Raw genomic sequence first — 12441 nt, forward strand, 5'->3', positions numbered from 1 at the left:
GTGGATCTTTGGGAACTCAGAAACCGTCCAGCAGTCAGAGTTGGCCTGTCCAGATCTTCAGCTACACCAGGCCCTTACAATGGTTCTTCACCTAGTGCCAAATGTCTCCTCTCTTTGGGCACTTGGAGCCAAGCTTGGAGAATAGTCTTACAGGATAGACCAAGATACAGACAGAGGGCGGGATGTAGCAAGCAGTGGCGGTACATCCCGCCGCCCGCCGTCGTGATGCTCACATATGTACTGACCGATGCAAAGGGCAGCTCTCCCGATAAGAGCTGCCCTTTGTGATCCACGTGGCTGCCTGGTCTTCAGGGTTTCTTACACTGGCGGCTGCGGGGCATTCTGGGAGGGGCCCGTGTCTGAGCACTCACACAGCAGCGCTGCAGAGAGGAGCCATAGGCTTCTATGGGGTTATGTCAGCTAGAGCTGGCGTAACAGTCTTCAGCGGAGGACTGCCAGGAGGGGCTTTAGTACATTTAAAAATCTGACAAAACCCAATTTTTCTTGACTACATCCCGCCCTTGAAGAGAGATAAAGTAGAGCGTGATAAAGGGGTCTATTTACGAAACTACCAGCCAGTCAGCTCGTAACTGTCATTTTGTAAACCGCCTGTAACATGGCAGTTGAGGGCCGATTGGTTTGTTCTTTATCTCCGTCCACATTTTCTCTCTCCAAGTCTTCGTAATACTGTAAAGCTTCCCTGCTAGGCTTTCTAATATAATTTCTAGGAATCGTCAGTAGCAACTAGTATTTGTCTTTATTTTACTGATAGAGAAGCTCGGCACCTGTGGGTTTGAGGCTGTTAGTCTCTGCAATGTTTTTGGGGTGCGGTTTTCAGTTCCCATCGCCCTGATTGTAATCGCACTCTGGGATAGCTATTAATAATTCTGACGTTGGCTTATGGGCACTATCGATCCGAGCAGCAGAATATGCAAACATGCACTTTGTGCAGTAATCAGCAGCACTGTCATATGCCGATAGGGTTATCACGCCATCTTTAACTGCAGTTAATGGGGAGAATTATTATCAGTCAGTTGCTAGGAGCAGGCAGAGCGGAGAGCCGGTCCCTGTTCCCTGTTAACCACTGAGCTGCTGAATACAACTGGACAATCTACATGGGCCGGTAACTTGCAGACTGGGGAACATTAGGACTTAAAAATAAATCTAAGGGGTGACAGCAATTCAGAGCAGAATAATTGTCTTTTTTCCTGTATGCTAAGTTGTCTTGCTTGCTGCCTGTCGTGTATGGTTCTAAGTCAGGTTTAGGCTAGCTGTGGCGCTACAGTTGTTGGAGAACTAAAAGTACCAACATGCTCTTTGGGGCAGAGCTCCGGCGGTCTACCTCCTGCCTTAAGAAACTTTGGGGGAAATTCACTAAGATGGGAGTTTTGTTTCAGATGGGATGTTGCTATGGGCAACCAGTCAATGTCGGCTTCTTTTTTATTTAGCACCTTCTAGAAGATAATAGATCATATCTGATTGGTTACCCATAGCAACATACCGTCTTAGTAAATTTCCTAGATTGTTTTTATATATGTAAAGTAATGACCGCTGCAACATTCATTGTTCTGCTACTACTGAGGTTAATTGAAAAATTAGGTTGGAATGAGGTTTGTTATTTCCTAATTGGGTACTAACTGGCCATTCAGGTGGGCGGGGATCAAGTACCAACCAATCTGCTGCTGTCATTTTACAAATACAACCAGTAACATGATAGTTAGGAACTGATTGGCTGGTACTGTATCTCTCTCTACAGCTTAGTAAATACCCCCCTTAGTTGCATACCTTGTATTGGCATCACTACCAGGTTTGGGCCGCACAAGGGGAGAACCTCAATGCGCCTCTCGGTACTGGTGGCTAGAAGCGGGCAAGGACACAGGTCTGGGGTGGGGAATACAGACCAACTGCCACCAGATTCACTAACTGCAGATCAGACAATAGTAAATAAGGATTTGTAAACAGTGCACAGTCTCTTCTAATAGACTTTCAAGACACAATGGCCTCTAGTGATAAACTTCTGGGAAAGGGTCAAATACAGGCTCTAGTATGTGTAGGGATTTCCTTGTGGTCTTTTGATGTATTTGGAGTTATTTATATGGTGCGCTCCTATTGTACAGCACGTCTGTATAGAATATTAGATTCATTCACATCCCTTGCCCTATAAGCACAAAGTATATGTGTATATGTGTGTGTGTATATGTGTGTATATATATATATATATGATATATATATATATATATATATATATATATATATATATACAGTGATTTTGAGATGGTGTTGTCTGTTTTGAAAGCAGAGGGCGAATCTCAGAAGGGTGAAGAGAACCACGATTTTAAAGCACCTGAGCGACCGCTGAGTGCGGAGAACGCGGAGGAGCCGATGAGCTGGAACGGTCCAGGTTTGTTTGACAGTTCTTTATAATCTATTCCGGGTGTTGGGGAATGAAGGCATTATCAATTAATAGTAAGGAGTGCATCCAAAGCACCTGCTCCAGTGGGGATTTCCTTCTTGGAGCTATTAGTACTGGGATAAAAGGAGGGGAAAGGGTTCGAACAGGGGGACCTCTATACAACTGAGTGACCGATAATGTCAATAGCAGACGGTGCCGTGTCAGGACAGACCGATGGGATCAGAGCTTTTGAGTTACTGAGGAGGAGGAGAGGGCCCTGCTCTGTCCATAAGAGCTTACACTCTATCTAACTGTACTGCCGATTATTGCCTCCTATTTACCAATAGAATGCACAGTTGAAATGACCAATCCTACTTCTGTGACATATTGAGGTTACAAATGTCTTGTGTTGAAATGATGATCACCTGTAACTGAAAATGATTGTATTGTATGAAATAATAGAACTTCTATGGAAGCATTTATTGGGAGGTAATCCGATCCCTAGGTACAGCGCAGAGTGACAGTCTCCCTGCTAATAGATATGAGAAAGCTTCCGCTTCTGCCCAGGATGCAGTCAGATCATTATAAAAACCATTTTTATTTACATTTTCTTATATAGCGCTTCAGATTCCGTTACAGTTTCTTATATAGCGCAGAGATTTCGTTGCGCTTTACAATAGTAGACAGTGATAAAACAAACTGGGTAACAACAGACAGACTTGGAGGTAGGAGGGCCCTGCTGCAAGCTTACAATCTATAGGGATATAGGAGGGAAACACAAGGACAGGCTACTTTCTTATTAGTATAAATCCCATTTAAAATATTCTTCAGTTATATATGATAAAATTCTGTTATTTGTTCGAAAACATCCCAATGATCTGTCCCACCGGACCGTAGTATGCGAACACTTCCTGCCGTTTTCCGGGATTCTGGAACTGTACGTGGAGTGACGGAGCTGCACTGGAATGCTCTGCAAGATAACATAAACAAGAAGTGGACTGTCAGATAGGAAATAGGTGGCACGTACGCAGCAGGATACAGCCCTGAGACGCACGTGATAGGTAATGCCAGTCGTCCATATTAATCTGTTGTACGTAAGAAGAACAGGTCCACGTCAGTGTATATACCTTGTTATAGTTCCTTTAGGAAATGATTGCTACAGATTATGCAGCTGTGTAGGGGACACTCGCACACACAAGTGTACAGTATAGGAACAGTCCGCATATGGATGGAGCTAGCCGTATATCAGGGCTGTATGTATTTTGGGGTGGTGCGTTGATATCATGTGTGGAACCTAAGACTTCTAAATGCATGCAGCGTCTCCTGACTACTGGTTACTTCCTCCCAGTCACTTGTCACCTAGATCTGTCTACCCCATCCATGTCACCCCTATCTGTCTGCCCCTAGCCTTTAGAATGTAAGTTCTCACAAGCAGGACCCTCTTCCCACATGTGCTTTTCCTTCACAGTAAAACAACTTTGATAGCACCAACTCCTGCTGTTTTCTGCCAAGCTGATCCTTATTCCGGTGCCCTCTGCTATGGTTATGTACCCTGTACTTATCCTCTATTGTATTCAACTGTAATACCCCTTACAGACCGCAAAAATAACCTGGGTTGATGTGCGATGCGAAAGGACGTTTTCAAAATACCCAGGTCCAGCAACCCAGCATTCTGACCCGGGTGAAAAGAATGCTTAATCATGGGTCGGACCCGGGTTGCTGTGCAGTGTGAACGGGTAACCCAGATCCCTTTTACACTATATGGAGGAGGTAGTGACCTCTCTCAGCGCTAACTCCTCCTCCGATGACACAATGCCATACCATCCTTTTTCTGATGTCCGCTTATTGCCGCGTCGTTGTGAGGGACTCTCCTTGCAAATTCCGGTCACTCCCAAAATGGACCCGTGTCTAAATCCCAAATGCAACTTGGCATTTGCCATGTGAAAGGGATAGAAGTCATTGTTTTGCTTATTAGTTTATGTACTCTGTAATTGGGCGCTGCGGATCCCTGGGATATGGTCATTGGGTCGACCATGGGTCTAGGTCGACAGATCATTAGGTCGACACAAGCATATCGTCGACATTGTTTTTTTTACTTGTGTCGACCTAATGTCCTGTCGACCTTGACCCATGTCGACCTAGTTGTTGTAGACCAAACGATCCACACCCGGGTCCCTTGTGGCGACATATAAATTAAGGTCAATTATTATAATAATGATAAATAGTAGAATAACCAAGTGCAAACTGACGGTAGATTACCTGTTATCTGCTGTCACACATCAATGTTGTTGAGCTACAAGCCCCAGCATGCTCTTCTGGCCCATCAGTTGCATTATGCTAGGAATAATGTGAGTAGATTATTTACAACCCTGGTTACTTTGGTGCCACCTCCAGGCTATCACCAGCTGTGCCCGATGCCTCTCACCCCGGCCTCCCTATAAATGGTCTGATAGGGTCACTTGGTGCAGCCATACGCAGCACTTAATTGATGACTAATCTGACACATGCAAAGTTCAGTAGATTAGCTAATCACCTGCGTTGATTAATGGCTGATGAGAGATTCTGTGTGGTAGATTTCCATTGGCGCTCTCGGTGTTAAAACGTCTAGCGCATATCACACAACTACACACCCATGTAAACATGTGATCTGATGCCATTGCTCTCTGATATTTACTGCTAGTGATTTCCATTATTAAAAAGATCTAAAAACACCTTGTGTATCGGCTGTCACATCTTGTGAACTCCGTTGTCGCTCATTGAGAAGAATACTTCAATTGAAAGTCACTCCAAATTAATTGGCATGCACTCTTGGAGGGGACACCGGCCTGGTCTCCCCAACATTATAAGCCGAATTTAGCAGGATGGAGATGTTACATAACGCTGCCCATCACTCGCTACGCTGCATGGTTTGTGGTTTATTGCAGCAGTTTGGGCTCCCCCATCATCCTTCTAGTGCAGGGCAAAAGGTCTAGACCATGGGTCTTCAAACTACGGCCCTCCAGATGTTGTGAAACTACATGTTCCAACATGCATTGCCACATTTTTTCCTATAAGAGCATGCCAAAACGGTCAGGGCATGCTGGGACATGTAGTTCCACAACATCTGGAGGGCCACAGTTTGAAGACCCATGGTCTAGGCTGTATGCGAGTCCAAAGAGTGGAGATCACATGATAGGACCCTGGGCCCCATAGAAGTACTGGGGAGGTAAAGGCTCAGAACGTGGAACTGCAACATTATCCACACTCCTCATTTTGAATACAATGGCAGTTATTAGGTCTGTGCAGTTGTACTGTCTATGGTTGGCTGGGAATCTATACCTTTACATCCTTTTTGGAACGTTTTTTTTTTTCTCCTCGCGCAGCATTTGTATTGTCATTTACATTCTGGACCTCAGACAGAATGAACATACTGCGCATGGCAGAGTTCTAACTGGGCTCCTAGTGGGGGTCCCCCCTCCATGTAAGAGAACTCTCCCTATCAGTTGCCTTCAGCCTGCCTCTGTTCCGGTAATTGGAGTGTTATTAATTTCTGTGCGGCCGGGAGTAGATGGCAGTGCCTGCGATGGAGTAGTGATAGGGCTCCCTGCTCACATATACCCTTGTGATAGGCATTCTATCTGCTCCTCTGCAGCCCACACTTATCAGGGACAGCCCTGGTGGAGAGGGGACAGGAGGAAGTGCAGGAGGAACAATATTCTGTATTATTATCATTGGCATCCTCCGTACATAAGCAGTGTTCAGGCCCTTGGGCACGTTTAGGTTTACAGCACTGCATGAAAAGAGAATACCCTATTTATAAGCACAGCGTGTCCTCATACATGGATAATAGATTGCAAGCTCTTAAGGTCAGCTAGCTGTATCTTTGCTTTCACGTCTTGTATTTTCACACTGTGCTTTGCCTGGTATTTCTTGTTACACAGTCAGGTATGTGGTGGTTTTTTTTTTTAGTATTTAGAATGCTCAGTCCCTTATTGCACAGTGCAGTGCGACAGTCACAGTTCTGGGTTCTAGCAAGTTTCCATAGAATGGTATAGAACCCGCCGCTGCCCTCAGCCGTGCTAGAACCCGCCGCTGCCCTCAGCCGTGCTAGAACCCGCCGCTGCCCTCAGCCGTGCTAGAACCCGCCGCTGCCCTCAGCCGTGCTAGAACCCGCCGCTGCCCTCAGCCGCGCTAGAACCCGCCGCTGCCCTCAGCCGCGCTAGAACCCGCCACTGCCCACAGCGGTGCTAGAACCCGCCGCTGCCCTCAGCCGTGCTTGAACCCGGTGCTGCCCTCAGTCGTGACCCGGCCTTCATTGGGTGCAGGTGATGGACGCCCTTACATGAATGGGAGCGGTTCTCTTACTGCCAGGAGGCCCATGCATAGAATTCTGACTTGTATGCAAAGCATCTGAGGTTTGGGAGTACCCTTGTTTTATCCTGTAAAAAGGACTTAATAGAAATACCACATACATTTCATCAACTAAAATAGAGCCGAGACTGGCGTGTAGCTGCCGCTCCACTGGCAGTGCCCAGCACGGAGATATGTGCCATGGTTGGGAGCCAGTGAATTCATTTACAGAAACCCCTGTGCGGATATGTTAACAGTCTGCCCCCTCCTTTGTCCGCCCTGCACTCCTGCCTCGCATTCAGCCTGTGTTGAATAATTTAGGCTCAGATTGCTATCTCAGCCCCACAGTGTTCTCCCTTGGTGAGAGCAGGCACTGGATCCCTGCTGTTTGCATTGCACAGCTTGTAAAACATGTGCAGGGCTTACACAGCGCCTACTTAGGTGACATTTGTGGGAGAGCGATATCGGATACAAGACGCAGCTCAGCAAACAGTGTTTTTCTCTATGTCCTGATGGATATGTGGCCACTAACCTAACTTAGGGCCTGAACTGGCACCGCACAGGTAATTGATGCCAGAATATTCTATGCCCCTGCCTCTGCAGGCCATTGTTCTTGGATCCTTCGTTTCCAGTAGAGTCCTTTGCATGTCTGATATTGAGGGAGCCCCAGATCAGCCTTAATGCTTTATACGGCTGAGTGAAGGAAGCGGATTACTACTTTTGTGTATTATTTACTCCCTGAAAGAAACTTCTGTGTTACTGGTGCAAGTCTGAGAATAACCCCAAATGTCTCTGTACAGTTGGGACACTTTGTAAGAAAAAGTAATTTTCCCCCTCTCTCTTCCCGTCTCTCCCTAGTTCTCATCCTCTCTCTCCATCTATGTCCCCCTCTCTCCTCCTCTCCCTTCCCTTCCCCTCTCCCTCTCCTCCTACCTCCTGTCTCCTCCTTTTCCTTCCCCTCTCCCTCCTCTTCTCCCTTCCCCTCTCCATCTGTCTCTTCCTCTCCCTTCCTCTCTCCCTCCTTCTCTCTCTCCTCCTCTACCTTCCCCTCTCCCTCCCTCCCTCTCTCTCTCTCCCTGCCTCTCTCTCTCTCTCCCCCTATTTCTCTCTCTACCCCTCTTTCTTTATCTCTCTCTCTCTCTCTGTATGTACATATATAATAGAATGCAAACATACTGTAGTAATGGAACTTGAATAAACTGGATATTGCTATATGCAGAATAGACACAGATAAAGGTATAATTTTCTTTTTTTGTTATAATTATCAAGCAGCACTCCGGCCTCTTCATTACGTAATCATGAGGGATTAGAGATCCCGCTTTTGGTTGTTCTCCTCTCCTGCCTCGGTAATAGATGGACCGTACTAAAGAAGGGACATTTATCACTCGCTGCAATCCTTTACTTCGGTGTGTCTTCATCAGAGATGCCACTGACATGACTAATAGTTCTGGGAACAGGCTGGCAGTGCCAATGTCTCTGCCAGCTCCAAACCTGTAAGAATGGAGCCCGTTGTTCTTTAATGTGTGCTCTTAATAAAAATATACAAAGCCTGGAGGGTATTGCGAGGTGCCAGCCAAAACCAGCTGGGTGACTTGTGCCAACGGTGTTCTGGTTAGTCGGAGCAGACAGCAGGGTCTTGTGTCACCGGTTGAGCTGGAGGAGAAGTTTATATCTGGGGGATTTCCTTTCATAAAGGGAACAGTCTGTGACACGTGTGTAACCCAGAACGTGTTCTATTCCATATTAAAGGGTGTAATGTAGATTGGGGATATGCACTACTTTTGCTGGGATTAAATGAATGAGTGCTGTCGAGGTTAAAACCTTGAGTGTTTCATTAAAATAGTTTGTAGACAGCAAAAGCATCAGCAACACCTACAGCTGCTGTCCCTGATGACGGGGGGAATCCCCAAAACTGTTGGGATATATATATATATATATATATATATACATACACACACACACACACACACCACCACCATCAAATTAAAGTGACAATAATGATTCAAAGCTGTATCCAAGCAATTTGGTAAATGTAATAAAATAAATATAAAAATGCAATAAAACATTTTTTCTCAATCATTTGGCACAATTGAAATGGTCTAGTAAAAGGAAAACAAACCCCCAACGCGTTTCGTCTTAACGACTTCCTCAGGGGCAATGTTCTAATAGTTGTTATAGAGTGGAAACAAGGATTTTCAATCCACTACAGGTAAATCATTTTTTACTCAAAACAGTCTGGAACGCCTTTTGCGACATCCTTTTATTTGTGATCAATCAATTTGAATGAGAAATTTCAGAAAAAATGGACAAGTCTGGAAGGGGACCACAATTAGTTGGTCTTCCACAAGCACTCCTCTTAGGTAATGCACCAAGCACGTGGATCCTTCTCAGGCTGCCCATCTTTGCATCTTTATCTACCAATCTCTAGAAGGGCACCGGGAAACCTACACGCTGATGGCAGTCCAGTAAAATACGCCTCACTGTCCATTAGGTTACATGACTCCTAATGGATATAGAGTACATCTTTGCTAACACCCACGTGAGGGTCTTGTACCCCCTCATATAAGAAACTAGCATTTATTCAAGCAAATTGTTTATTATAAGGATTTTCGCACCTCCTGCTGTGATATATATCAGCTTAACGATGTATGAAACATACACAGCCTGTGTTCATGGAATAGGGGAGGCAGATGCAAGTGTGTGGTATGCACAGCTGCTGTATAATGGCCTATTCACACAGATAATAAGGCGGTCACAATAGGCTGTTTAGTTTATATTGGTCATTAGGAACTTGCAGGAACTCGGGGGTTAAATTTATAATGTCGCATTCAGTGAGACAAGTCGAGGCTGGGAATATAAAAAAAAAAAAAAAAAACCTAACTGAATTTTTATCTTTGGAATGACCTTGTTTGCTGGAGGGGTTTGTCTGCTTAAAATTCTGATATGCAAATAGCTGATAACTATAATCTATAATCCTCAACTTGGGAGCATTTACAGATGGAGGGCTGTTTAATTTACTTTTAGAAATTGATGAGCAAACGGTTCTCATACCCCCCCCCCCCTTCCCACTAGCCAACCCTTAACCTCACCTACAGATTCAATGATAATTTTCAACAGCCCATATGACAAACAGTACATTAGAATTCATTGCTGCTATAGGATTCATGCATTAAATTAGCACAATTGAATAGTTTTGAGTTAAGTTCAGTAAACACAAAGCGGTCTCTTCTGCCACCTGCTCGGAGTGACCCCAGCACCGCTCCTGTAACCATTATTCCCCAGTCTCAGCCAATTGGAGACTCGTGGAGTAGCATAGATTTACAGATGGTGTCTCCCCCTAGTATATGTGCACACGGGTCAGTAGAGTGTTGCTTGCACTGAGCAGGTATACGCTCCGGTTGACCGCCGCATGACGTACGTTTCGCCTGTAGTTGCTCCAATCCCAGTGGGTACCAGGCCTAAGGCTCCATGTGTTTGTAAGCAGTGTAGTAGAAAGAACACTGTATACCTGGTCTGAATAACAATAATTTATAAACTGACGGTCATTATAACACGCTATAATAACGCTTTTGATGAAGATACTTAAAGCCAAGGTAATGCTGCATATTATTATTACCGCTCATTACCGAAGGAGGAGACTTCTGCCGTCCTGTTTTTATAACTGATTCTGGCTTCTACTATCTTATTTGCAGGAAGATTTTTCCGCAAGTTCGCCGCCTTCAGCAGCAGCGGAAACGTTACAATCGTTCCCTTTCTTGTCTTGCCTTTTAATGATCCATTTTCCACCCTTTTTACTGTGCTTTAATTAAATCTGTTTTAATGCTCTGGCTTGTCCCTTTTTATGGGCACTTTGTTATTTTGCCTGGAAGCATAAAAATTAAAAGTTCATTACTGCGAGCGGGGCAGAGATGCTATCGGAACTCGTTGCCATTGGCAGGGAATGAGGAATTGCTGCAGATAGCTCAGCCATGTTTTCCTCTCTCTCCATGCCAGCGCTAAAGTTCCTTGCGGTCCTCTGTTACATTTATTGGCCTGCTCTGTACATAATTCACAGGGTGTCAGCGGTCCGCGAGCCACGCATGCACCCAGGTAACCCTTTCCTTGGCTCCATTAGCAACACATTAGTGGTTTAAAGGAACAATAAAGACTCATTGTTTTCCAGCAAAACACGCCATTGTGGGTATTGTAGTGTAACACTAGGCACAAGCGCAGTAAAATGGGATTGGTGTTTTATTTGAGAAAAGCGGGCAGGTCATATTTCTAGGTGGTCATAAGGGGGCGCTGATGTAGTCTGGGGGTAGGCAGTGCATGGAACTACACATCTCAGCATGTCCTGCTATAGTGACTGATTTAGAGTGGATCGATCATTAGAGAACTTGCTAATCTAGTGATTATTGAATAACCGCGCATGCTTTCCACGCACATGCACATGGCCAATTAGCGAAAATGAAATGCGTATGGATCATAAATGCAAAGTGGGTGGAGGTTGATTGGCAGGAAGCGGCGTTTGGTCGTGGTAACCGGACGGTTTCTGGGAGTGCTAGGTAAAACGCAGGTGTTTCTAGGCGTTTTAATGGAGGGTCTGTGACGTCAGTGCCGGCCTTGATCAGCCTGGGGAGCTGCAGGCGGAGGGAGCTGGGAGCCAGGGGTTCGCGGAGAGCCGGGCAGGGGAGCTAGAAGAAGAGCTGCAATAAAAACCCCAAACACATGAATGGGAAGCCACTGATTTGGCTGAGAGCTCTTTCAGCCAATCAGCAGCCTCCCATATGGACCAAATCTCACTAGTGCTTGGGAGTTCTTTAGAGTGTAAGCTTGCGAGCAGGGCCCTTCTACCTCTATGCCTGTCTGTGACTACCCAGTTTGTTTTGTCATTGTTTCCAGTTGTAAAGTGTAACGGAATATGCTGCGATATGTTAGCAACTATTAATAAAATAAATAATAATTAATATTTGCAGTTAACCCCTGAAAATACCCTTATTAAGTCACAAATGTACAATGATAAATGAACCCCACTGATAAAAAATATCCCAGGCACATGCCAATATAACCTTATTTTTTGTAAAATAATAATCAACCTTTAGTAAATACAACCTATAGGACCATGCTGTTGTCGTTTACAACTACTTATGTTTACAGTCTGAGCAGTGTAGTGCATAGGAATCACCTTTCTGTGTTATGTCTGCTACCTTGTGCTGGGTCAGCATGACCCCAACAGCCTCCAGAGATGTAGGATAACGCTCGTTTCCATGACATAAACATAGGAGCTCTCCCTCTTGATACATCCAAAATATCCACATAAATATGTAACTATCCCCATGACGTGCCCAGCTGTCCGTCCAGCGGGTGCGATTCCTCACTGCTTAATTTCAAAGCAATTTCATTAAAACGTGATGAAAACCGGTTTCAGTTAATTTTTATCTCCCCCCAGTTCTCCTGCCTCCCTAATCTCCAGATGCCTGGAGTTTGGGTAAAAACCTCAAGGTCTCCCTATCTGTGGGACCAGGACAGCGCACCAGTTCAGCACAGTATGTTCTGATGGACATGGGAGGAGGAGATTCCACTGATAGTGCTACTTTTTTGGTATGTGTGGGTGGGGAGAATAATTTAAGTTATTTTCTCCTTTATCGGCAGAGCTTGCTTTGACGGCAGATAGAAGTATTTGTTTTAGATTAACACTCGTATCCAACAAAAGGGGAACTTTCAGTTTGGGTTAAGAAGAG

At 45.1% G+C, this 12441-nt stretch overlaps 1 protein-coding gene across 3 annotated transcripts in view; it reads left to right on the plus strand.

Moving 5' to 3' along the window:
- The window catches only part of ZFPM1 (zinc finger protein, FOG family member 1), an 87774-nt gene that overhangs the window by 49288 nt on the left and 26045 nt on the right, over nt 1-12441 (plus strand). For 2 of the 3 annotated variants that reach the window (XM_083165159.1, XM_083165161.1), the window contains exon 4: nt 2297-2401. In XM_083165159.1, the coding sequence (XP_083021285.1) occupies nt 2297-2401 (105 nt within the window). The remainder of the gene's footprint in view (nt 1-2296; nt 2402-12441) is intronic. The other variant, XM_083165160.1, reaches the window with a different exon arrangement.

Source organism: Crinia signifera, chromosome 11 (genome assembly GCF_055691185.1).
Source record: "Crinia signifera chromosome 11, ASM5569118v1, whole genome shotgun sequence".
NCBI classification, from domain to species: Eukaryota; Metazoa; Chordata; class Amphibia; order Anura; family Myobatrachidae; genus Crinia; species Crinia signifera.